This window comes from Salvelinus namaycush, chromosome 8 (assembly GCF_016432855.1).
Source record: "Salvelinus namaycush isolate Seneca chromosome 8, SaNama_1.0, whole genome shotgun sequence".
Classification (NCBI taxonomy): domain Eukaryota; kingdom Metazoa; phylum Chordata; class Actinopteri; order Salmoniformes; family Salmonidae; genus Salvelinus; species Salvelinus namaycush.
The window spans coordinates 54,611,904-54,637,638 of record NC_052314.1 but is presented as its reverse complement, the minus strand read 5'-3'; the positions used below and the strand labels follow the sequence as shown (position 1 = coordinate 54,637,638).

The following is a 25,735-nucleotide window of genomic DNA, read 5'->3' as shown; positions in this document are numbered from 1 at the left end:
CTATTCAACGGCTTGATTATTAGTCGAGACAGGTGTGCTAACCGTGGAATAGTTAAAATACGAGGAATGGCTGGGGGTCCCTGAGAAGAGGTTTGAAAACCCCTAATTTAGGTTACATCAATATTTTAAACATATCCCTGACCATAAATATTGTCCTATTGATCAAATGTGTTGAAAAAGTGTATTACAATTTCAAAACGTATCCTTTGTAGTAATTATTCGTAAAGCGTATATTTGCTTGTTTGGTCACACACAGAGTTGTGCAATCACCTCTTTGTGAATGCTTGTTGCTATGAATCTGTAACACAATAAAGCTTGTTTTGCAAAGTAAATTGTGGAGGGAGGAAATGTGTACACCGACATAAATACAGATTTTTTTTTCACATACTGTTCATGAAGCGGTTGGTACTTTATGTTTAAAGAGATCGGATGAAGATAGCAATACTGTGGGTGGAGATTTGGTCACTGTACCCTCTAGTGGTCGATAAGGTGCATAAACTGGGAAGGAGAATAACAGGGGTTCCTTTACTCGGTCCTGGGGCCACCCCTGGGTGGACGTTTAGTTTTTTGCCCTAGCACTACACAGCTGATTAAAATCATAAAAACTTGATGATTCATTTGTTATTTGTGCTTGGGCAAAAACCAAAACGTGCATCCAGGGGGACCCCAGGACCGAGTTTGGGAAACCCTGGAGTATAAAGGGCTAAATACTAAGCAAAACACCAAAAACACCAATCAACCATTGCACGGCTTGGTAAAACTGCGCTAGGCCCATTGCCAACCCAAACTACAGTATGATGGGGAAAAAGGATACAAAAAAAACGGATTTCCTCCTCCAATTGGGAGGAAGCAAAAGGAATTGCTCTGTAAAGATAAGGTCCTCGGTATCTTACCATTTTTGTTCATCAGGGAGTGAGTGGAAAATATGCGCAAACGCCTCTGAAGAAAGGCACACTGATATTCTCTCATTCTGTTATTTAGCGTACCCAAGGAGAGCACCACACAACTCTGACGTTACACTACTGGTCAAAAAATGTAGAACACTTACTCATTCAAAGGTTTTTCTTTATTTGTACTATTTTCTACACTGTAGAATAATAGTGAAGACATGAAAACTATGAAATAACACATATGTAATCATGTAGTAACCAAAAAAGTGTTAAATATATTTAATAATTGCGATTTTTCAAATAGCCACCCTTTGCCTTGATGACAGCTTTGCACACTCTTGGCATTCTCTCAACCAGCTTCACCTGTAATGATTTTCCAACAGTCTTGAAGGAGTTCCCACATATGCTGAGCACTTGTTGGCTGCTTTTCCTTCACCCTGCGGTCCGACTAATCCCAAACCATCTCAATTTGGTCAGGGGATTGTGGAGGCCAGGTCATCTGATGCAGCACTCCATCACTCTCCTTCTTGACAAAATAGCCATTACACAGCCTGGAGGTGTGTTGGCTTATTGTCATGTTGAAAAACAAATGATAGTCCATACGGAGATCATCTGTTCACCCACACCGCATCTCACAAAGACACGGCGGTTGGAACCAAAAATCTCCAATTTGGACTCTAGACCACAGGACAAATTTCCAACGGTCTAATGTCCATTGCTCATGTTTCTTGGCCCAAGCAAGTCTCTTCTTCTTATTGGTGTCCTTTGGTAGTGGTTTCTTTGCAGCAATTCGACCATGTAGGCCTGATTCACGCAGTCTCCTCTGAACAGTTAATGTTGAGATGTGTCTGTTACTTGAACTCTGTGAAGCATTTATTTGGGCTGCAATTTCTGAGGCTGGTAACTCTCATGAACTTATCTTCTGCAGCAGAGGTAACTCTGAGTCTTATACTCCTGTGAAAACCATAAATATTATCCTATTGATCAAATTTGTGGTTAAAATGTATTACAATTTCAAAATGTATCCTTTGTAGTAATTATTCATAAAGCGTATGTTTGCTTGTTTGGTCATACAGAGTTGTGCAACCACGTCTTTGTGAATGCTTGTTGCTATGGATCTATAACCCAATAAACGCTTGTTTTGTGAAAGTAGGAAATGTGTACATCGACATATTACAGAACCATTTGTACATGCTGTTGATGAACCTGTTGGTATTTTATGTCTAAAAAGATCGGATGAAGGCAGCAATACTGTCGGTGGAGATTTCTTTGGTCGCGGTACCCTCTAGTGGTCTATAAAGTGCATAAACTGGGAAGGAGTTAAAAGGGCCACGGTCAGTTGCAGACATAAATGTCATAGATAGAGATGTGGTGATTCATGACTCAGTCGAACAACTCAGTCGATTCTATTTCATTCCCATCTACTCTGATAAAAACCAAATCGGATTGGTAAAATATGTAATGTATATTGTTGCTCTATGCAGTGCCATTGTAACACAACTCTTTTCTGTCCAACTTCCAGAGTCTGACTGTATCTTTGTTCATTAGATTTTGATTTATTGTACCGTGGTAAAACATCAAAACCATTGCAAGGGTTGGTGAATCTGCACTAGGCCCAATGCCAACTCAAACTTTATTTGATTTTTATTTGATTTTTGTACCTTTATTTGAACAGGGAAGATATATTGATACCTAGGCATCTTTTACAAATGTGCCCTGTATATACAACATAAATATATACTTTATACACAAACAAATATATAGATATAAATTAACCTTTTGATACAGGATGCAGTGATGAGTATCAAAACTGTCATCTGTAACAAAACGAAGGGCACTATGGGAGATGGCATCCAAAGGTTTAAGAGTAGCAGCAGCTGATAACTAATATCACCATAATCATGGTTTCCATGTGTTTGATGCCATTCCATTCGCTCTGTTCCAGCCATTATTATGAGCCGTCCTCCTCTTAGCAGCCTCCACTGAAATGCACCATGCAAAGTGTTGGTCCCATGTAGCGTGAGCTGAAATAAAAGATCCCAGAAATGTTCCCTATGCACAAAAAGCTTATTTCTCTCAAATTTGTTTACATCCCTGTTAGTGAGCATTTCTTCTTTGCCAAGATAATCCATCCAACTGACAGATGTGGCGTATCAAGAAGGTGATTAAACAGCATGATCATTACACAGGTGCATGCACCTTGTGCTGGGGACACAAATATTTGCAGTTTTGTCTAAAAACGTTGATGGAGGTTGCAATTGGCATGCTGACTGCAGGAATGTCCACCAAAGCTGTTGCCAGATAATTGAATGTTAATATTTCTACCATAAGCCGCCTCCGTCATTTTAGAGAATTTGGCAGTATGTCCAACCTGCCTCACAACTGCTGATCACATGTATGGTGTCGTGTGGGAGAGCGGTTTGCGGTCAAAGTTGTGAACAGAGTATCCCATGAGGCAAATGGTGGTCACACTAGATACTGACTGGTTTTCTGATCCACGCCCACACTTTTTTTTTAGGTATCTTTATTCCCAGTCATGTGAAATCCATAGATTAGGGCCTAATGAATTAAATCAAATTAACTGATTTCCTTATATGAACTGTATCTCAGTAAAATCGTTGAAATTGTTGCATGTTGTGTTTATAGTTTGGTCAGTATAACTGACCTGTGACTTCTGTGCGATGACAAGACTGGTGTGATAGACCTCTGAGCTAAAGCCTAGGCATTAACCTTAGACACACCTCTTCAGATTTCAGACAAGGTTACTCATCACATAAGTGTGGTTTACTGAACCACGTTAGTTTCATATACCCTGGTGCAACATATTTGTTCATGGTCCCTGACACTACAGAGTCCTGAACATGTACGTTATTTCTAGACTTTTTTTAATGCTTTTCCTTTGTTTTGTTTTAATCACTACGGCCAGGTGTGGATCAACGGTTTCAACCTGGGCCTCTACTGGCCCGCTCGAAGCCCACAGTTCACCTTGTACGTGCCTGGTAGCATCCTGAGCACGGCCGCGCCCAACAATGTGACCGCCCTGGAGCTGGACCCATGCAACCCCGGGCCATGTACCGTGGAGTTCACCAACACCTCGTTTCTGAACGCCATTGTTAAGTCTGACCACAAACACCAGAAGGCGCTGTTACATAAAGATCTCTTATGATGAGCGCTGATCAAAAATATACTTACTGTATTTATCTGGAACACAGGTCGGTGGCACCTTAATTGGGGAGGATGGGCGTGTGGTAACTGGTGGAGCGGATTCAGTGGAATGGTATGAAATACACCAAACCCTCCGTTCCTTGTATCTTGGTTGTTATCATTTTTGTTAATGAGTTGTTTAATGTGCAGGCACAAACCATGCTGTACTTTTTGATTTATAAATGTTTTAATAAAATTTGGTGAATGCAATATGATAATGTCATAGTACCGCACAGATCTCAAGTTAGGATTTGAAACACAACCCTACATTAAAACAATCCAAATCTTAAACCCAACTATGGAACAATGAAAAGATGAACACAGGAGAGGAGTGTATATACAGCAGCAACACTATACACCCATTATTCATTCCAGAAGCCTCTGTTGTGGCCAACAGCCTCTATAAGCCTGCTCTGTAGTGTCTCTTTGGAGGGGTAGATGGGCAGCTGCAACAGAGAGTGACAGGTCAGCGCCTCTGGGAAATGCTGTTGGGAGGAGTTGGGAAGGGTTTTGACCCTCATCCTGATCTGGTTCATACCCAGGATGGGCACACGATCACAGCCAGTCAGGAACACTGAAGGGGCAAAGGTGGTAAAAGGGAGAGGGCAGTGAATGACAGAACAGAACTTTATTCTCAGTAGCCTACGTTATTGGTTCATCTGTTACAATGAAAATGTTCCATACTTACACAGGAATGCTTTCTTTTGATCCTCTGTCAGGTCCTCAAACACCTCCCAGAATGTGACGATGTTGGGATGCCCAGCATGGTACTCTCCTTCATACACAGTGTTCTAGTTTTGGGGGAAATGCCCTCAATTAATATGGTGAAGCAATAGACACTTAACACCATTCAAACTACTTGTCAAATCAATGTATCAAAACAACATTTTAGCTAGGTTTCAGAACATGTTCACCATGAATCCCAAATCAACCCCAGGACACTTGTTTTTTAGGCTCCATCTTGCCCTCTGATAGGCTACGTGACATTTCTGCATATATTATATGTTTTACTTGTCTAATGCGCTCAGATGTAGACAATTGGCCAGGGGTAGATTTGGGATTGAGCTTCAGTCATGTCGTAACAAAACATGGTTCTGACCTGTTTCAGCGTCTCCCAGTCGAAAATCTCCTTCCCCACCATCACTCCCCTCAGTTCCTCTGGCTGGAAGAACTCCACCACGTCCTTGTCACACACCTTGAAGAAGCCTTTCCTGAACTCTTCAAACACCACCTCTACTGACTGGTTGAAGATGTAGTTCACATAGGTGTCAACAAACTCCTTCCTGTCAAAAGAATGACAGACAGAGTCAGATATCCATTGAGTTGTAGCTAGTATAGGTGGAGTCAATTCCAGATGATGTCAATTCAAGGAATGAGAAGCATCATTTACTTTCCATTATGATTTCTCCATTCATACAATTACATTTCAACGTGAGATGATATTGCCGAAATGGAATTGACCCCAATCCTGGTAGCTGTAGCAATGGAAATATGTGTCATACTGTAAACCTTGTATTTTGTCAGTTGTAAATAATGCTATAATCTTACTTATTAGCACTTGTGACAAGTTTTCCAGTTTCTTTGGGATCAAGTTCCACCGCTACATCACCCCACATCACCTATAATAGTGAGTAATGAAAATAGTGAGGTAAATGAACAATGATAACACTGCAGACTGAGGGTATGGACAAATAGATGGGAGTGATCTGCGAGAGACATACACACTAAAATAATATAATTGATCTAATGTTCAGTAATTCATACCACTTCACTTCAATGTAGGATCTTAATTTGAGCCAATTTGATACAGCAGGAAAATAATCCTGCAGCAACTGGAAATGTGAATTATGTGTATTATAATTAATGGACATTTTTTGTAGGGGTTGATAGATTTTTCGTAAGGGCAAATCAAGTCTGTCATTTTAAAGTGTAAATTACTAACTTTAGAAGCCTTTTAAAACCTTGAATACACTACAAGTTTGCATTTCTTGCTGTGTGGGAAAATTGTCAGCAACAAAAGAGTGTTCAAATTAAAATCCTACATCTGTATTATGTTACATTTTATTTGTTCATCGATCAAACTGTTTGAATGCAATACATACTGAGAAAGTCATGTCCATGTTTTCAACATCATCATCAGGGTAATCCAAGATGTACTGCAAACTCCTTCAAAAGCATTGAAAATAATATGTGACAATAGATGTGACAATTATAAATCGGCAATCAATAAATCATGATGCTTCCATAAGTGAAAAACTATTTATCCAAATAATGAATAATTGCTTATCCACACAGAGCAAGTGCCCTGCCCCTGAGATGCAATAAAATGCATTGAGATGCAATTTCTTAATCTGTCCTTGGTGTCCTTATAACAAATACACCTGCCTGTACTGTAATACATTAATGACTAAGGGATAACAATATATTATGGTCTGAACTTACTTTGCTTCAATGGGGCTAAACTCTCTCAGGTCCTCTAAAGAGGGCTTGATGTTCACCAGCTTCTTGAAGAAGGCCATGGGGAAGGGGAGGTGCACCATGTTGTTGTTGTATAGGGCCATCCCACACAGAACCCCAAACAGGAAATAACGCTTCTCCTCCACTCTAGGCTGTTAGTGAGGATGTGTTGGACAAGAGACAAGAAATAAGCCATGAGTGAAAGTATCGGACATGCTGTTGTTAACCTGGGGAAAATGATTAATATACAGTAAAGGGTAGGTATTGTGGTTTCTAGAATACAGTAGTAGGCTAGTAATACAGTAGTAATACTATAGTAGTTCCTCTCTAGAAACATATCATTACAGTGTTTCACTACCAGCAAATTTGAAGCTATTTGAAAGTACAATAATTATCAATATTTTATTTCTATAATGTGTTGAGGTGCGGAAAACCTCATAATCCATGTGTGATTTCCCTAAACGTGCCTCACCATTGCAGGGAACCAGGCCAGCGTCTCGGTGTCGTTGTACATGAACATCCCAGACTCAGGGACCAACAGCTTATCAAACAAATGGAGGAAGAAGTCCCTTTTGTAGACATTTGTCAGCTTCGCATCCTCGTCAAAATACACCTGAGAGAGGTAAGCAGTACATTTTGGCATAGCCCTTCTCTGTTCAAAACATTGTCTCATCAATATTAAAAAATATGGACTTACCACAAGGAACCTCTTGAAGGTACTGGGACATGCTACACTCAGTTGATGGAAAGTGTCTTTGATGAGTGATGCTCTATTCAGCCTCAGCTCAAAGAACGGAGCAGGCGCCGCCATGAGGAACATGTCAAAAGGCCACATGCCAGTCCTTTGGCGATTGTTAGGTGGATTCTGCAATGCATACAGTACAATATTAAGTCCTCAGTTAGTGCTTTTCTAGTATACAAGACAGGTATTATTTCAACCAGTTTCTTCCATCAAAAAGGTCAAGAAATATGTCTGGTTTCTTCAGTAGTGATGGTGAATATTCTAGAGCTACTTGAATTGCAGGCTTTTGCTCCAGCCCTGTTCTAACACACCTGATTCAGCTAATCAAGATCCTGGTGAGCAGCTGATTAGTAGAACCAGGTGTGTTAAGGCAGGGTAAGAGCAAAAGCCTGCATACACAGTCAGTTGGTCTCTACTAGGGGGTTTAGCCACCCTGATTCATAGTATCTGCTGTATATTATAATACTATATATTGAGAAGCAAGATTCATTACCTGTGTGAGTGCGGCGTTGATGTTAAAAACGTTTATCTTGCTCTGCAGATTCATCAAGAATGGGTAATGACAAAAGATGGCAGGTGTCTGATCCACATCCTGAAAGTGATGTAAAAGAAAACATACAGTGCATCTCAATTAAGTAGCTTCTTTGTCTAATTATGTTAATCTGCACTGATAAGAAGGAACTTTAGTAGGTGAGAAAGATTCTCCAGTAGGAAAACAAAATGTTTCCTTCACTCTCTCTTTCCAGACCATTTCAGGTAGAGGAAATCTAAAGCCTCTATTGAGATGCAGCCAGGACACTTTCTAAGACCCAAACAACGAACATCAAAACACCTCAAGACTGACAACCACTAGTATGGTTAGCAATCGGTGACTGAGACAAAATAACTTTTCTTACCTGCTTTGACCATGAACGCCAAAACTTTACATCCTCCTCTAGAAATATGGGATTGAAGTGAACCTCCTCCATACAAAAGGTACTGTCTGGAACTGTCTGGGTCTCTACAGATTTCTGGTTTGCCTTTGAAATAATATAGAAAAGTAAAATACATTGATAATAAATAAACAATTATTTGCAAGTATTAGCTAAATATTTTACATGTTTGTCAGCAAAATAATATTTCATCAAATCTCAGTTACGGTCTCATCGATTCTAAATAGGTTGCATTGAAATAACTGCCACCATGGCACCAGATTGGTCCTCGAAGTTGACTGGTCAAAATGGGAAAACAGCATTATAAATGGATTGACAGTACGAGCAGAGAAGCATGGACACTGACTCTGTGGAGATGGCCGAGGACCTGGAGCAGGTGTTTGATCCCAGGGTCACGAGTGCGTAGAATATGTCCACTCCTCAGAATCCCCGACAGGGCCTTCTTCCACACCCCAATGTGCTTGGTCATGACAGATGGCTTCAATGAGGACCAGCAGTCACCTACAGGACATGATAACACACAGATTACTTTCTCAAACCATTCGTGGGGGTATAGAATTTGATCTACTTCACAATCATTCCAGGGGCACCCCCAATGTGCACACGTTTTGTTTTAGCCCAGCACTACCACACTTGATGGACAGAATAAGTTGTCTACAGCACAAACAGATTTACGACTACGTTGTTGTTGAGTAGTTGAATTTGGGGTGACACACTTTAAACATTTGAAATGGACGGCAACATTACCGAGGACCTGCAGCTTGTCGGGGTGCAGTCTGAGGATAGCAGCAGCAACGGCTTCGGTGAGATCTGTCCTTCTGTGCTGTTTGTGAAGGACCCTGAGGAGCTCGGGGAGAACCAGGTAGACCCTCAAGCCCTCCACTCCAATGGGCTCCTCATACAGGGAGGGAAGCAGTGTGTGCTGGACAACAGCTTCAACCTAGTGCAATGAAAGAGGTGTGTGAATCGTACCTCGTTCAAGATACATGTCAGAATAGGATCGATTACATATCAATTTATAAATATATTCACAAAATACCTCAGTCAAAACTTTGTCCTTTTTCGCCAGCTTCCGGAATGCGCCTCGGACGAGTGACAAATCCAGGCCAGACTGTTTTGGTGAGGTTTGGTAATGTTTGTCACAACTAATAAAAGCAAGAAATAATTGTCAATATTTATGCTATATTTAAATCAGTATTCTTTGATAATGTAATATTTCAAACATAATAAATCATGTATTTGAACCAATATTAAATACTGTTACCTTTTATCAAGAAAGCTCCCATTTAAACATGATGCAGAAGAAAACATTTTTGTGATTTCCCTGCAATTACAAGTTTGAGTAATCTTTCAGTTCAGTATGTGACCGTACATAAACAAAATAAGGAAATAACAACGGTAAATTATAGTTACTTATATCATACTTACTTCTGTCCTTTTTTCCAAGACTTTGAATCACATTCCGAGATCCATTTGTCAATGATTTCTTCATCTATAGCTTGTTGTGTCACTTTGCCCACACTTGACCTGAGATTGTTAGACCTTTCTTCAGACTCCTGGGAAGATGACAATGTGATGCAACGTATCACAGCAATGTTAAGTACAAAGGACAAACTATGTCCTGTTTTGCTAACTCATTGTTTCAAACCTGAAATGTGTCCTTACCTGACCATGAGTGCACAATGCAAAGGAATGGTTTCCTCCAGCAAAAATCTGTTCAATTTTCCGTTCATCAATCTGGTCTGAAATGTTGACAAAAATAGTTGATTATCAAGTTAATGTTATTTCATGTTTTACCTCGTGTTATTTTAGTTGAGTATTGAAATAATAATTTTGTTGAGTTGACTTTTATTCAAGCGTGATCTGTTCTGAAAATGTGTGTACTCTTGCTAAAGTTATACCATGAATGAATGTTTTACCTGGCAGTTGTACTGGAAGGGGCACAGACTGATCAATCTTTACTCCATTTCCCAGCTGCCCTTGCTCTCCGTGCCCAAATGAGTAGATCTTATTTGAGGGCCCCACAAATGCTAATGTGTGGTGTCTAATGTGGCAAACGGACAGAGAAAACATTTCTCAAATCAACAATGAATTCTAAAAAGGTCTTATGCTAAGATGAAAATAACCAAAACAGTCCTACATCAATTTTGGTTGTGTCACATTTTGTCAATTCCAGATCATGTCTAATAAGTGTAACCTACCTTCCACAGGCTATCTGGGTCACCTTTGACCCCCAGAGTTGCCCTACCACTCGAGGTTGTAGTTCATCTCGGAGAGAGTTGTGTCCAAGCTGTCCATAGCGGCCTGAGCCAAATGTGAACACCACACCTCCCTAGAACAAAATCAACCCAGACAGTTATCATAGTGTTTTCCTCTACGTTAATGAGGATGTTTCAATGCAAATTTCCAGGGAACTAAAAACTAAAACATTTTATTTTGTTATGTTTGTTTTTTATTTCAACATTATTTAACTAGTCAAGTCAGTTAAGAACAAATTCTTATTGACAATGACGGCCTACCAAAAGGCCTCCTGCGGGGACGGGGTCTGGGATTCAAAATATAAATTAATTAAATAAAAATATAGGACAAAACACATCACGACAAGAGAGACAACACAACACTACATAAATAGAGACCTAAGACAACAACATAGCATGGTAGCAACACATGACAACACAGCATGGTAGCAACACATGACAACAGCATGGTAGCAGCACAACATGGTATTAGCACAAAACATGGTACAAACATTATTGGGCACAGACAACAGCACAAAGGGCAAGAAGGTAGAGACAACAATACATCATGCAAAGCAGCCACAACTGTCAGTAAGAGTTCCCATGATTGAGTATTTGAATGAAGAGATAAAACTGTCCAGTTTGAGTGTTTGTTGCAGTTCGTTCCAGTCGCTGGCTGCAGCGAACATTGAGACACCAATATAAATAAACGCACATAAAATGTAGACATATTGTATGGTCCAAACAACATTTAGTTCAAATGATAGAGAAAAGTGTAATTATGTCAGACAGATATACAACCTTTGTCAGAACGGCAGTATGTTCTCCTCCACATGAAATCAAAACAGTCTTCTTCAGATTCAGGCAATCAACAGGAGCTGGGGCATGTCTGTCTACAGAAAAAGGGTTCATTTTATTGTTATTATTATATATTATTTTTAATAATTATTTATGTACAACACATAACCCTCAAACGCACGACACATTGTGCTCTCTCATCCTGGTTAAAATAGTTTTTAGACAGATAAAGGCACATTTCTGTACTTGTCTTTATTTTCTTCACATTTCAACCACCAAAAAATGTGGTTCATATGAGATAAATCAGGGGTCTCCAGCTACAGCCTGAGTGGGATGACTTTTGTTTAAACCCAACACTAACACACCTGTTTCAAATAATGTACTGTTCATGGTCTTCGGTCTGGACCTTGATTATTTAAATATATTTAACAAGAGTCAACACATATGCTATTGTGTAATGTATACTGTACTTGTTGTGTCCCCTAGTCCCAGCTGCCCGGCGGTGTTCTTGCCCCAGGCGAACACAGCTCCAGAAAGGGACAGAGCGAAGCTGTGGTCTCCCCCTGCAGTGATCTGAACCAGGGGGATCCCTGATAGAGACTTCAGGGGCTTGGGGGACATGGCGCTGGACTCGCCCCACCCCAAACCCAGCTGGCCGCTGGTGTTCTGACCCCATGTGAACACCTGACCATCTGAACAGAAATCAGAAGTAAGCAACCATACAGTGAGAACATTGTACAGGATTACAGTTTTGAAAGGTTAGACTGTTTTGGTGAAGTTGCATTGTGAAACAGCGATTAGTGGTGTGTTAATGGTCATTTACCCTGTGTTAGTGAAATTGAATGCTGGTCTCCACATGCAACCTGAGTTACCTGTCGCTTACATAGGTTATCCAATGGTCTGGGGGGGAAAAGAAGAAAGATGAATAAGATTAGTTGGCCCATTTGAATTAAATGACAAATTGTTTTTATACTTTAGCTACTTGAATGAGAGGGTGACAATGTCTTAGGGTAAACTACATATAACTGTATCATTATGGAATAGATCCCACCTGAGAATATTGGCTTTGTCCAAGCAAAGAACCCGGCCCTCTTCAGACAGTAAAACAGCATGAGAATCTCCACAACTCAGAGCGCGAATCGTCTCCTTACACGTCACACTCTCTAAAGCACATAAAACATATGATTGGGCAACTCAAGAAAATATATTATGAAAATTGATTGGAAAGGAGATTAGACCTACTCAGTTTCCCTGTGATTCTTCTCCCATCTTGGTCCTCTTGAATCCGTGCGACAGACACTAGTCTCCCATTATTTCTGATAAACGCGACCACACTGTTACCTGCGGACAGACCCTGAATTTTAGATTTAAGGTGTATCAAATTAACGCAACTAATATCCGTTTTGGTCGTATCTAAACCATTCGGCTTCACTAAACCAAAGCCATTACGACTATCCTCTCCCCATGAAATCATTGTTGTGTTATATTCTTAAACTAGTCCATACAGATTCTAACACTTGAAGGAGAGGCACCTGCCGATGTGTCCGACTCAATGATGGGTTTATATGACCGCAACCAACCATATGACATACAGAAAGTCTCATCATCGTCATCATCAACAAAGCAGGAAACGAAAATGATTCTTAAATGAAACTGTATTTATAGAGGGCATAAAACAAAACACGCCTACAAACAAATATAAATAGTTTCGAATAGTTACTGATGACGCAAGGCCGAAAACGAAAGTGAACGTCTACGGACAATAGCAGCCCAATTATCTTGGAAATAGCCTACAATAAACTTACGCATTTGACACACACGATAATGCTTGAAACATTACCACCCAGTCGATACCTCCCTAGATGCATTTCAGTGGAACTGGCTGCAACGTCTACTTTATGCTGTGTCATGCATTACTGCTAAATGCTGAACTGAAAATTGTTTCGGAGTTTGAAAAGACCCATGCCTCAGAGACGTCCCTCATATTTGCCCTGTTTTTTTCAGATGTTAAATTAATTAGCAACCTTCATTTAAGCTCACGTTTATCATAAATATATATTTTTTAAACTGCACATTGACTTGGCCCGGCAAAGAGTACAGAAAATACTAAAATTGCTTTAATTAATGGGTTATGATACTATACACCAGTGTGGCAGTTGTACTAAACTCCTAAGGCATAAAAGTTCTAAAATAATCAATATCCATCATGAATTAAAATGACAATTGAACAGGTAAATAGGTACCGTTATATAATAACCTATGCAGAAAGTATGGATGGGAGTTTGAAATACTTTTACTATTCGAATAGTAACATCCATTTTTGTCTGATATCCGCATATTTGAAATACATGTGGTTTTTAAAAACCTACGTTTTAAACCTGAACACAGCTATGCGAGGGAGAAGACGGTACTTTATTGTTGCAGCTGCGGAAGAACAGGAAATACAGAATGGTGCGAGCAGACGAAGGGAGCGAGACGCCAAGGCAACTCCGCTACAGCCAACACTAGCTAGCTAACTTGCAGCGACGATGTTATTTATTATCATCCCATATAACGGTGTCTATATTGACTGGAGTAGCATATTGGATTCGACAACACTTCCTGTAGCTTCTCAACCCAACGCTAGGCATCGCCTTTTCATGGAATCCAATGGGCTACTATAGGATTGCCTAGCCTAGCATGCTGACTAAAAACGAACATTCATTAACAACTAGCAGTATTTAAATCTTCTCGATTTGTCAGTTGGGATAATTAGGAGTACACCGCTGTATTCAATTCCTGGATTGAGGTTACGTTTTCCGAGCAATATCTCTCGCCGGCTCCGCACTGTCCTGATCGTGGCATAGCAGCATTCCGACTAGAGAGAGAACGTAATGAAGAGTTTGAGTTGATTTATTCTTGCTCACAGATGAAAGTGTAACGACCCTGGGTTTATAAGCGCGGAAATCGACTCTGCCGCTTGAGCATGCTTTTGCGGCACAGTCGATAGCGCGCCGGACCTCGGGCTAGGAGGTTGAGGGTTCGAGACCTGCTCCCTGCCTGTTTCATTACATTGGTGTCAGAAGTAAAAACGTTGATAAAAGTTTGCCAGCTAGCTAGCTGACTTCTGTGGCTAGCTACCGTAGGTGAGAACGGGGGTTGAAAATGCTTCGAGGGAATCCGAAAGTGAAGGTGGAGGTAGGGGACGATTATGGCCAAGGAGATACGTGTGAATGGACGTCGGAGGTTCTGGCTGAGGAGATCGCCAGGGCGTCGGAGCGCAGAGGCCGCTTGAGGGAGGACGCTAGAGTGATGGCGGCTGAAGCGAGGATGAGCGCCTCGTCGACTGTGTTTCGCGCGGATTCTGGTGGGCGGGCCGAAGTGGTGACGTCGACGCGGCGGGACGAGGAATCTGGGGCTCAGGATGTAAACAAACATGGCGGCGCCCAGTTCCCGGCTGCGTCCGTATCTGTTAAGACCCCGAAGTATTCCGGTAAGGCGGATTGGGAAGCTTTTCATGCTCAGTTTGAACTGTTAGCTCATTTTAGGGGGTGGTCGGATGAAGAAAGGGCACTGCAGTTGGCTTTATGCCTCACGGATGAAGCTCTGGCCTGTTTGATATTGATTAGCCCCGAGGACAGACATGATTATGGCGCTTTAGTGGGAGCACTGAGGAGGCGCTATGGACAGTGTGTACAGCCCGGGCTACTGCGCTCCGAACTGAGTAATAGACGCAGGCAGCCTGGAGAGCCTCTACGGGTGTTAGCTAATGACATTGAGAGCCTCTCTCGGCGGGCATATGCTCACATGCCCCCCTCCGTGCAGAGCGAGCTAGCACGGGACCAGTTCATACAGGCGCTCTCTCCTACGGAGCTGCGCATACAGACCCAGCTGGCTCATCCTGAGTCATTGCAGATAGCCTTGGAGATGGCTTTGGAGAGGGAGCTGGTGTGGGCTGGGACTTCAGCTGGGGCTTTGGTGGGGGTGCAGGGAGACACACCCTCTGTGCGAGCTGGGGGGCAGAGCAGCCCGGAGCCGGAAAAGCCTGCATGGGTGGCTGAAATGACAGAACTCATTCGTGCTGTGTCGCTACAGGCGGCACAAAACACACACCCTGGTCCCAGGGTCTGCTGGGGTTGTGGCCAGCCAGGCCATCTGCGCCGAAATTGCCCCATGTCCCCCAGAGCTCAGGGAAACGGCTCGGGGTCCGCATAGACCGGGTAGTGCGGACCCCTGGCTTTCTATCCCAACCACCATCATCTTCAGGAGGAGCCCACCGGCACAGACGGGGAAGCAAGGCTCCACTTCCCCCAGAAGCAGACGAGAGCAAGCGAATGGAGCCTGTTGTTGTGGTGGGCCGGACCTGTGTTGGGGACTTTTGTCATGTCCCTGTCACTGTGGAGGGTGTGCCCTGCTCCGCCCTGGTGGACACTGGGTCCACAGTAACCCTGGTGAGGCCAGATATTGTGCCAGGTTGGACTCAGTGTGAGCCTACAACTGTGCAGCTCCGCACAGTCACAGGTGAGCTGGCACCCATGAAAGGGAAGGGAATAATGACTCTGACAGTAGGGGGCAGGACTGTGCGTCATCCTGTGTGGGTGGCGGCTGTGCAGGACCCTTGTATCCTGGGGTTGGACTTTCTTAGGAGCACAGGCTGCCAGTTAGACCTAAATAGGGGCACACTGAGCTTCCAGGGAGGGCCGGAAGTCACCATGGCCCCCCCTAATGTCACATTCACTCAACCCAACAAACCCTTTACTCCAACAGTTAAAGCAGCAGAGACTCATGGCTGCCCCCCCTCCCCCACAGCTGTGTGTGACTTTTCCCCAGCCCCCCTGTCACCTACTGCGGTGTGTTACATTCCCCCAGCTACCTCCATGACACAGCCCTCTGTGAGCCCAGGCCGCGCCCCCCCAGCCCAGCTACCCCAGATGGGAGAGGAGAGGACACTGTCTGCAGTGAGGGAGATATGGGGGAGGAACTGTGTTGGTCTTGACCCCGAGCAGCAGGAACGGTTGTGGCAGTTGCTGTTTGAATTCAGAGACAGCTTTGCGCTGAGTGAGGAAGAGGTGGGTCAGACTCATCTGGTGCAGCATGAGATCGACACAGGTGATGCTCGACCCATCAAGATGCGTCCCCGCCGTATCCCGCTGGCACGCCAGGAGGCGGCAGACAAGGCTGTGTTGGAGATGCAGCGGGCAGACTTCATTGAGCCCTCAGACAGCCCCTGGGCGGCGCCAGTCGTCATGGTTCCGAAGAAGGGGGGCAAGCTGAGGTTCTGTGCGGACTACAGGCGGCTGAATGAGGTAACCAGGAAGGACTCATACCCCATACCACGTATCGATGAGTCGCTGGACCTGGTTAGGGGGTCCTCCTGGTTCTCCTCACTAGACCTCCGCAGTGGCTACTGGCAGGTGCCCCTCTCCCCAGAGGCCAGAGCCAAAACTGCATTCTCCACTAACAGAGGACACTGGCAGTTCAAGGTCCTGTGCTTTGGCCTGTGCAACGCTCCAGCTACTTTTGAGCGTTTGATGGACAGGGTGCTGGATGGCATCCCCAGACAGCAGTGTCTGGTATACCTCGATGACATCCTGGCCCATGGCAGCTCCTTCCAGTCAGCCCTGGGGGCGCTACGGCGTGTGCTGGAGAGGGTGGCTGCCGCAGGTCTGAAGCTCCACCCCGAGAAGTGCCACTTCATGAGGAGAGAGGTGTCCTTCTTGGGCCACCGAGTGGGGAAGGAGGGGATCAGCACCATGGAGGACAAGGTAGGGGCTGTCAGAGACTGGCCCACCCCCACCGACCAGCGTCAGCTGAAGAGCTTCCTGGGCCTGGCCTCGTACTACAGGAGGTTTGTACGGGGCTTCTCAAGCGTTGCTGCTCCACTGAACCGCCTGCTGCCGAAGGACAAAGCTTTCACTTGGACAGTGGAGTGTGAGGAGGCGTTCAACACCCTCAAACGTGCACTGATCGAGGCCCCCGTGCTCGCCCCCCCTGACCTCACCTTGCCCTTTATCCTGGACACAGACGCGAGCAATGTGGGCATGGGTGGGGTGCTGGCCCAGGTGGGGCCAGCGGGGGAGAGAGTGGTGGCGTACTTCAGCAAAACATTTGACAAACATGAGCGCCGCTACTGTGTCACCCGGCGGGAGCTCTTGGCTGTTGTGGCTTCCGTCAAACACTTCAAGTACTACCTGGGTGGTCTGCCCTTTACTGTAAGGACTGACCACTCTGCTCTCCAGTGGCTCATGTCTTTCAGAGAGCCAGAGGGCCAGGTGGCACGCTGGTTGGAGGAGCTTCAGCCGTATGACTTCACGGTGGTGCACAGGGCAGGGGCACGCCACTCCAACGCCGACGCCATGTCCCGTCGGCCCTGTACTGCAGACGGCTGCCGCCACTGTGAACGGAGAGAGGGACGGGAGAGAGAGCTGTGTGCAGAGGGGGTCTGTGCCACAGTGTGTCGGGCGAGCGGGCCTGTCTGCTGTGAGCTGCAGACTGTCGACATGGCTGAATGGCGGCAGCAGCAGGGACGGGACACAGACCTACAGCCAGTGCTACAGTGGGTAGAGGCGCAGGTGAGGCCACCATGGGAAGAGGTGACAGCGCTCTCACTCGCGACCAAAGGGTTGTGGTCAAAGTTTGAGAGACTGCGGCTGGCTGATGGCGTGCTACAGCGGGCATGGAAGGAGTCAGCTACGGGAGAGGAGAGGTGGCAGGTGGTGGTCCCAAAAGCATTGCGGGAGGCTGTGCTCCAGAGTACTCATGGCGGGGTGGGGACTGGACACTTTGGGGTCACAAAAACACTGCGCCGTCTCCGTCAGGGCTTCTACTGGGGGCAGCACAAGAGGGATGTGGAGGACTTTTGTCGCCGCTGTGACAACTGCACAGCGAGAAAGGGCCCCCCAGGCCGCTCTCATGCTCAGCTCCAACAGTTCCCAGTGGGGGCTCCCATGGAGAGGGTGGGAGTGGATGTAGTTGGGCCGTTCCCCACCACAGACAGTGGAAACCGCTGGGTGCTCACGGCCATGGACTATTTCACAAAATGGCCCGAGGCCTATGCTCTGCCTGACCAGGAGGCAGAGACCATCGTCGACGCCCTGACAGCGGGGATGTTCAGCAGGTTTGGAGCTGCAGAGTCCATCCACAGCGACCAGGGCAGAAACTTTGAGTCCCGTGTGTTCGCCACCATGTGTGAGAGGCTGGGTATGCACAAGACCCGCACTACTCCTCTCCATCCTCAAAGTGATGGCCTTGTAGAGCGCTTCAATAAAACGCTTGGACAGCAGCTGGCCATCGTCTCTTCCAAACACCAGCGTGACTGGGACAAGCACCTGCCTATGGTCCTCATGGCATGCCGCTCCGCTGTCCAAGACTCCACCTCCTGCACGCCTGCCCTCCTCATGCTGGGGAGAGAGATCCGCACCCCTGCGGAGATGGCATTTGGTCGGCCCCGGGATAGCCCTCATGTTCCCCCGGGGCCGGAGTATGCCCGGAGACTCCAGGACCGCCTGGAGACAGCCCACACCTTCGCCAGAGAGCAGCTGGTGAATGCAGGTGTGAGGCAGAAGAGGAACTATGACGTGCACACCCGGGGAAGGCACTTTGTGGCTGGGGAGCTGGTCTGGGTCTACAGCCCGCTAAGGAAAAAAGGCAGATGCCCCAAGTTGGACAGTCACTGGGTGGGACCCTGCAGTGTCCTGGAGAGGGTAGGGGAGGTTGTTTACCGGGTGCAGCTTCCTCCCAGGGGGAGAAAGGTGGCACTGCACCGGGACAGGTTAGCCCCATACAGAGGGGCCTCTTCTCCCCAAACCCCAGGAACCCCCACAATTCCCCTCTCTGGCAATGCCATTCTCCAGGCACCCACCCCCAGGTGCCGCAGACAAGGCTCCAGACAGCCCACTCCCCCTGTCTCCCCCCCTGTGTCACCGCGTGGTTCCCCAGAGCCACGGACTGTATTACCCGTTCCCGCTTCCTTGTCCCCCATATCCCTGCCTTCATCCCCTGGTTCCCAGAGGGGCACTCTGCGACCATCACGGCCACGCAGGCAAAGGAGACCTCCGGGTCGCTTCAGAGACTTTGTTTGTTCCCTCGGGGACGAGGGACTTTGTGGTGGGGGGGCTGTGTAGCGACCCGCACAGACAGCTGTGTGTTATGTGTTAGGCTAGTAGGTGGTTGTGTTCGCGGGGTCCGACATGTCAGTCAACCTGCTATCTGCCAATCACGGGAATGCCTGGAATGTTCTGATGCCGGCCATCCTGGTGGTTGGCGGAGTGGCGTGGAGGGGGGTTGGGCAGGGGGATGGAGCATTGGAAGTTAAGACCAGGTTTTGCCTTTGTTCTCTCTCTTACGTCTGGGCTTCACAAGAGAAGGTCACGATTGGCTTGTGGGTTATCTTTCATTTATTTGGCGTGGGCTACGGCCAAACATTAGCCTGTGTAAAGTTGGTTTAATAAACCGTCCATTCGTAAACTCAATCCTCTGTCTGGACAGTTGTTCTTTTATGATCTAGTCAGGTCATTACATTGGTGTCAGAAGTAAAAACGTTGATAAAAGTTTGCCAGCTAGCTAGCTGACTTCTGTGGCTAGCTACCGTAGGTGAGAACGGGGGTTGAAAATGCTTCGAGGGAATCCGAAAGTGAAGGTGGAGGTAGGGGACGATTATGGCCAAGGAGATACGTGTGAATGGACGTCGGAGGTTCTGGCTGAGGAGATCGCCAGGGCGTCGGAGCGCAGAGGCCGCTTGAGGGAGGACGCTAGAGTGATGGCGGCTGAAGCGGGCATGAGCGCCTCGTCGACTGTGTTTCGCGCGGATTCTGGTGGGCGGGCCGAAGTGGTGACGTCGACGCGGCGGGACGAGGAATCTGGGGCTCAGGATGTAAACAAACATGGCGGCGCCCAGTTCCCGGCTGCGTCCGTATCTGTTAAGACCCCGAAGTATTCCGGTAAGGCGGATTGGGAAGCTTTTCATGCTCAGTTTGAACTGTTAGCTCATTTTAGGGGGTGGTCGGATGAAGAAAGGGCACTGCAGTTGGCTTTATGCCTCACGGATGAAGCTCTGGCCTGTTTGATATTGATTAGCCCCGAGGATAGACATGATTATGGCGCTTTAGTGGGAGCACTGAGGAGGCGCTATGGACAGTGTGTACAGCCCGGGCTACTGCGCTCCGAACTGAGTAATAGACGCAGGCAGCCTGGAGAGCCTCTACGGGTGTTAGCTAATGACATTGAGAGCCTCTCTCGGCGGGCATATGCTCACATGCCCCCCTCCGTGCAGAGCGAGCTAGCACGGGACCAGTTCATACAGGCGCTCTCTCCTACGGAGCTGCGCATACAGACCCAGCTGGCTCATCCTGAGTCATTGCAGATAGCCTTGGAGATGGCTTTGGAGAGGGAGCTGGTGTGGGCTGGGACTTCAGCTGGGGCTTTGGTGGGGGTGCAGGGAGACACACCCTCTGTGCGAGCTGGGGGGCAGAGCAGCCCGGAGCCGGAAAAGCCTGCATGGGTGGCTGAAATGACAGAACTCATTCGTGCTGTGTCGCTACAGGCGGCACAAAACACACACCCTGGTCCCAGGGTCTGCTGGGGTTGTGGCCAGCCAGGCCATCTGCGCCGAAATTGCCCCATGTCCCCCAGAGCTCAGGGAAACGGCTCGGGGTCCGCATAGACCGGGTAGTGCGGACCCCTGGCTTTCTATCCCAACCACCATCATCTTCAGGAGGAGCCCACCGGCACAGACGGGGAAGCAAGGCTCCACTTCCCCCAGAAGCAGACGAGAGCAAGCGAATGGAGCCTGTTGTTGTGGTGGGCCGGACCTGTGTTGGGGACTTTTGTCATGTCCCTGTCACTGTGGAGGGTGTGCCCTGCTCCGCCCTGGTGGACACTGGGTCCACAGTAACCCTGGTGAGGCCAGATATTGTGCCAGGTTGGACTCAGTGTGAGCCTACAACTGTGCAGCTCCGCACAGTCACAGGTGAGCTGGCACCCATGAAAGGGAAGGGAATAATGACTCTGACAGTAGGGGGCAGGACTGTGCGTCATCCTGTGTGGGTGGCGGCTGTGCAGGACCCTTGTATCCTGGGGTTGGACTTTCTTAGGAGCACAGGCTGCCAGTTAGACCTAAATAGGGGCACACTGAGCTTCCAGGGAGGGCCGGAAGTCACCATGGCCCCCCCTAATGTCACATTCACTCAACCCAACAAACCCTTTACTCCAACAGTTAAAGCAGCAGAGACTCATGGCTGCCCCCCCTCCCCCACAGCTGTGTGTGACTTTTCCCCAGCCCCCCTGTCACCTACTGCGGTGTGTTACATTCCCCCAGCTACCTCCATGACACAGCCCTCTGTGAGCCCAGGCCGCGCCCCCCCAGCCCAGCTACCCCAGATGGGAGAGGAGAGGACACTGTCTGCAGTGAGGGAGATATGGGGGAGGAACTGTGTTGGTCTTGACCCCGAGCAGCAGGAACGGTTGTGGCAGTTGCTGTTTGAATTCAGAGACAGCTTTGCGCTGAGTGAGGAAGAGGTGGGTCAGACTCATCTGGTGCAGCATGAGATCGACACAGGTGATGCTCGACCCATCAAGATGCGTCCCCGCCGTATCCCGCTGGCACGCCAGGAGGCGGCAGACAAGGCTGTGTTGGAGATGCAGCGGGCAGACTTCATTGAGCCCTCAGACAGCCCCTGGGCGGCGCCAGTCGTCATGGTTCCGAAGAAGGGGGGCAAGCTGAGGTTCTGTGCGGACTACAGGCGGCTGAATGAGGTAACCAGGAAGGACTCATACCCCATACCACGTATCGATGAGTCGCTGGACCTGGTTAGGGGGTCCTCCTGGTTCTCCTCACTAGACCTCCGCAGTGGCTACTGGCAGGTGCCCCTCTCCCCAGAGGCCAGAGCCAAAACTGCATTCTCCACTAACAGAGGACACTGGCAGTTCAAGGTCCTGTGCTTTGGCCTGTGCAACGCTCCAGCTACTTTTGAGCGTTTGATGGACAGGGTGCTGGATGGCATCCCCAGACAGCAGTGTCTGGTATACCTCGATGACATCCTGGCCCATGGCAGCTCCTTCCAGTCAGCCCTGGGGGCGCTACGGCGTGTGCTGGAGAGGGTGGCTGCCGCAGGTCTGAAGCTCCACCCCGAGAAGTGCCACTTCATGAGGAGAGAGGTGTCCTTCTTGGGCCACCGAGTGGGGAAGGAGGGGATCAGCACCATGGAGGACAAGGTAGGGGCTGTCAGAGACTGGCCCACCCCCACCGACCAGCGTCAGCTGAAGAGCTTCCTGGGCCTGGCCTCGTACTACAGGAGGTTTGTACGGGGCTTCTCAAGCGTTGCTGCTCCACTGAACCGCCTGCTGCCGAAGGACAAAGCTTTCACTTGGACAGTGGAGTGTGAGGAGGCGTTCAACACCCTCAAACGTGCACTGATCGAGGCCCCCGTGCTCGCCCCCCCTGACCTCACCTTGCCCTTTATCCTGGACACAGACGCGAGCAATGTGGGCATGGGTGGGGTGCTGGCCCAGGTGGGGCCAGCGGGGGAGAGAGTGGTGGCGTACTTCAGCAAAACATTTGACAAACATGAGCTCCGCTACTGTGTCACCCGGCGGGAGCTCTTGGCTGTTGTGGCTTCCGTCAAACACTTCAAGTACTACCTGGGTGGTCTGCCCTTTACTGTAAGGACTGACCACTCTGCTCTCCAGTGGCTCATGTCTTTCAGAGAGCCAGAGGGGCAGGTGGCACGCTGGTTGGAGGAGCTTCAGCCGTATGACTTCACAGTGGTGCACAGGGCAGGGGCACGCCACTCCAACGCCGACGCCATGTCCCGTCGGCCCTGTACTGCAGACGGCTGCCGCCACTGCGAACGGAGAGAGGGACGGGAGAGAGAGCTGTGTGCAGAGGGGGTCTGTGCCACAGTGTGTCGGGCGAGCGGGCCCGGAAATCGACTCTGCCGCTTGAGCATGCTTTTGCGGCACAGTCGATAGCGCGCCGGACCTCGGGCTAGGAGGTCGAGGGTTCGAGACCCGCTCCCTGCTGTTTCATTACATTGGTGTCAGAAGTGATCGGACCTCGCATCCACGACAGTGCGTGTGCTTGGCCGGTGAGCGCGTTCCTGTAAGACGTAAAGTCGCAAGCTAGCGCGAGGACGCGCTCTTTGAAAGGAGGGAGTAGTGTAACGACCCTGGGTTTATAAGCGCGGAAATCGACTCTGCCGCTTGAGCATGCTTTTGCGGCACAGTCGATAGCGCGCCGGACCTCGGGCTAGGAGGTTGAGGGTTCGAGACCTGCTCCCTGCCTGTTTCATTACAAAACTGAAGAAATGCATAATTTACATTACTAATCATTGCAAAACACTAATTTAAAATACATAACACGTAATACGTGACATACATAGAATATTGAAAAATTTAAAACATTACAGGACATTTTTCATGATGGAAATTGAAATATTAAAATGTGATTTAAAAAATATATTATTTTTGGAAGAACCATTTAAGAGCTAGAGTTATTATACAGTCTGATAGCAGTGGGTAGAGTGGCGTTTCGCAGGCGGTTCGTACGGGCAGTTATACAGGACAGTTGGTGGCTGTTTCTCAGGAGCCTGGTGGTGCAGTTACCTCTTTTTGGAGGGAGCAGGTCATTCAGTGGATGGTCAAGAGTGTGCATGTCCTTCACCAGGTGCACTGCAGCCTGCTCTCACCTGCTCTGCAGTGAGGGGAGCTGTGGTTGGACTGCTCCAACTCTGGAGATGATCCTCAAGGCCCTCTGCACCCTGTCTAGTTGGGCCTGCTGCTTTTTACTGCATCCAACTAACAGCACTCCACCGTATTCCAGACAAGGTCTGACCAGTATAGTATAGACTGTGACCAGATCTTCAGTGGGAAGGCCTTTTCTGACAAGACCATTCAAAAAGTGCAGGGGTTTTGAGGCCTTCCTCCCTGACTGCTCCACATGTGAGTCACCACTGAGGTTAGAGTCTAGATGAAAACCAATATATTTAGTTGTTGTTACCACTGGTACTTCCTGTCCTTCTAGGATTAGTGGTGCGGGTTGTGGATGGTCTCTAGAATAACATATCCGAATTTCCACAGACTTTTTCCCATTCAGGAGCATGTTGGTGGATGTGGCCCACTCTTCCAGCTGCTTTGCCTCCAAGCCCATGGAAATGTCCTCTTTGGTGCTGGTTAATGGTATGGCTCGGGACAGCCCTACATCGTCCAGTGTGTCACTGAAGACAACTTTTCAGGTGGACATGTGAAGGAGAAACAGATATCTTGCAACCACACCCCCTTGTGGCACACCAGAGGTGACCTCTGACCAAGGGCTGAAAGTGCCATTTGCCATCACACTCTGCATTCTTCCTGTGGTGTAGCTGTGGAGCCAGGCCAGTAACCTTGGACACAGTTCAATGTCAGACAGATGTTGCAGGAGCTTTGCGTGATCTACTCAATCAAAGGCTTTGGACATATCAGCAAGTAACACCCTCACCATTGTTGTTTTTTTGGAGTCTGTAGCTGTCAGCCAGGAGTGTGTGGCTTTAACAAGGGCGGTAGTAGTGCTGGACTTTGGTAGGTAGGCATACTGGTTTGTGCACTCAGATAAAACTGTTGGCATTAGTTTTTCTTTATGGAGCTCTCCTGGATTTTTCCAAGGAATGACGTCCAGTCGGATTCTGGCTAGGCTTCAATGCTTTCAGAAAGTATTCATACCTCTTGACTTAATCCACATTTTGTTGTGTTACAGCCTGAATTCAAAATGTATTAAATATTTGTTTTCTCTCACCCATTTACACACAATAGCCCATAATGACAAAGTGAAATTATGTTTTTAGAATTTTATTGCACATTTATTGAAAATGAAATACAGATATGTTCCATTTACATAAGTATTCACACCCCTGAGTCAATACTTTGTAGAATCACATTTGGCGGCGATTACAGCTGTGTGTCTTTCTGGGTAAGTCTCTAAGAGCTTTCCACACCTGGATTGTGCAACATTTGCCCATTTATTCTTTTCAAAATTCTTCAAGTTCTGTCAAATTGGTTGTTGATCATGGCTAGACAACCATTTTAAGGTCTTGCCATAGATTTTCAAGTAGATTTAAATCAAAACTGTAACTCGGTCACTCAGGAATATTCACTGTCTTCTTGGTAAGCAATTCAAGTGTAGATCTAGCCTTGTGATTTAGCTTATTGTCCTGCTGAAAGGTGAATTCATCTCCCAGTGTCTGGTGGAAAGCAGACTGAACCAGGTTTTCCTCTAGAATTTTGCCTTTGCTTAGAATTTGCCTTTGCTATTCCGTTTATTTTTTATCCTGAAAAACTCCCCAGTCCTTAATGATTACAAGCATACCCATAACATTAAAATATGGAGAGTGGTACTTAGTAATGTGTTGTATCGGATGTTCCCCAAACATAACACTTTGTGTTCACTACTGTCGAAGGCTCAGCCAATCGTTTACATAACAGCAGAATGCAGCGCAGCACGCTACTGAAGAAAGAGGAGACAACCAA

The 25,735-nt window shown here is 47.2% G+C and overlaps 1 protein-coding gene across 4 annotated transcripts; it reads right to left on the bottom strand.

The window, feature by feature from the left end:
• Positions 1 to 4,265: 4,265 nt before the first annotated feature.
• LOC120052836 (probable E3 ubiquitin-protein ligase HERC3) lies at positions 4,266 to 13,178 on the bottom strand. Of its 4 annotated transcripts, none has more exons than XM_039000022.1 (24): positions 13,066 to 13,178; positions 12,503 to 12,601; positions 12,312 to 12,423; positions 12,084 to 12,160; positions 11,731 to 11,952; positions 11,264 to 11,355; positions 10,427 to 10,557; positions 10,145 to 10,269; positions 9,891 to 9,967; positions 9,654 to 9,781; positions 9,490 to 9,549; positions 9,265 to 9,370; positions 8,973 to 9,165; positions 8,572 to 8,726; positions 8,190 to 8,312; positions 7,787 to 7,885; positions 7,249 to 7,416; positions 7,024 to 7,164; positions 6,537 to 6,703; positions 6,197 to 6,260; positions 5,643 to 5,713; positions 5,194 to 5,377; positions 4,783 to 4,885; positions 4,266 to 4,668 (listed from the first exon to the last, which is right to left on the bottom strand). In XM_039000022.1, the coding sequence occupies exons 1-24, from the start codon at positions 13,067 to 13,069 to the stop codon at positions 4,457 to 4,459; spliced, it is 2,913 nt and encodes a 970-aa protein (XP_038855950.1). In that variant the 5' UTR covers positions 13,070 to 13,178; the 3' UTR covers positions 4,266 to 4,456. The 4 variants fall into 4 exon arrangements, with proteins under 4 accessions (XP_038855950.1, XP_038855948.1, XP_038855946.1 ...); XM_039000020.1 differs by lacking the exon at positions 13,066 to 13,178 and adding an exon at positions 12,793 to 12,958; XM_039000018.1 differs by lacking the exon at positions 13,066 to 13,178 and having other exon boundaries at positions 12,503 to 12,786.
• Positions 13,179 to 25,735: the final 12,557 nt, after the last annotated feature.

Excerpts from the sequence above, each read along its gene's own strand:
- LOC120052836 (XM_039000018.1), bottom strand. The coding sequence starts at position 12,734 with ATGATTTCATGGGGAGAGGATAGTCGTAATGGCTTTGGTTTAGTGAAG. Across the intron at positions 9,371-9,489 it reads GGGAGCTTTCTTGATAAAAG|TTGTGACAAACATTACCAAA; the intron begins GTAACAGTATTT and ends TGCTTTTATTAG. Across the intron at positions 5,378-5,642 it reads CTTGTCACAAGTGCTAATAA|GAAGGAGTTTGTTGACACCT; the intron begins GTAAGATTATAG and ends TTCTTTTGACAG.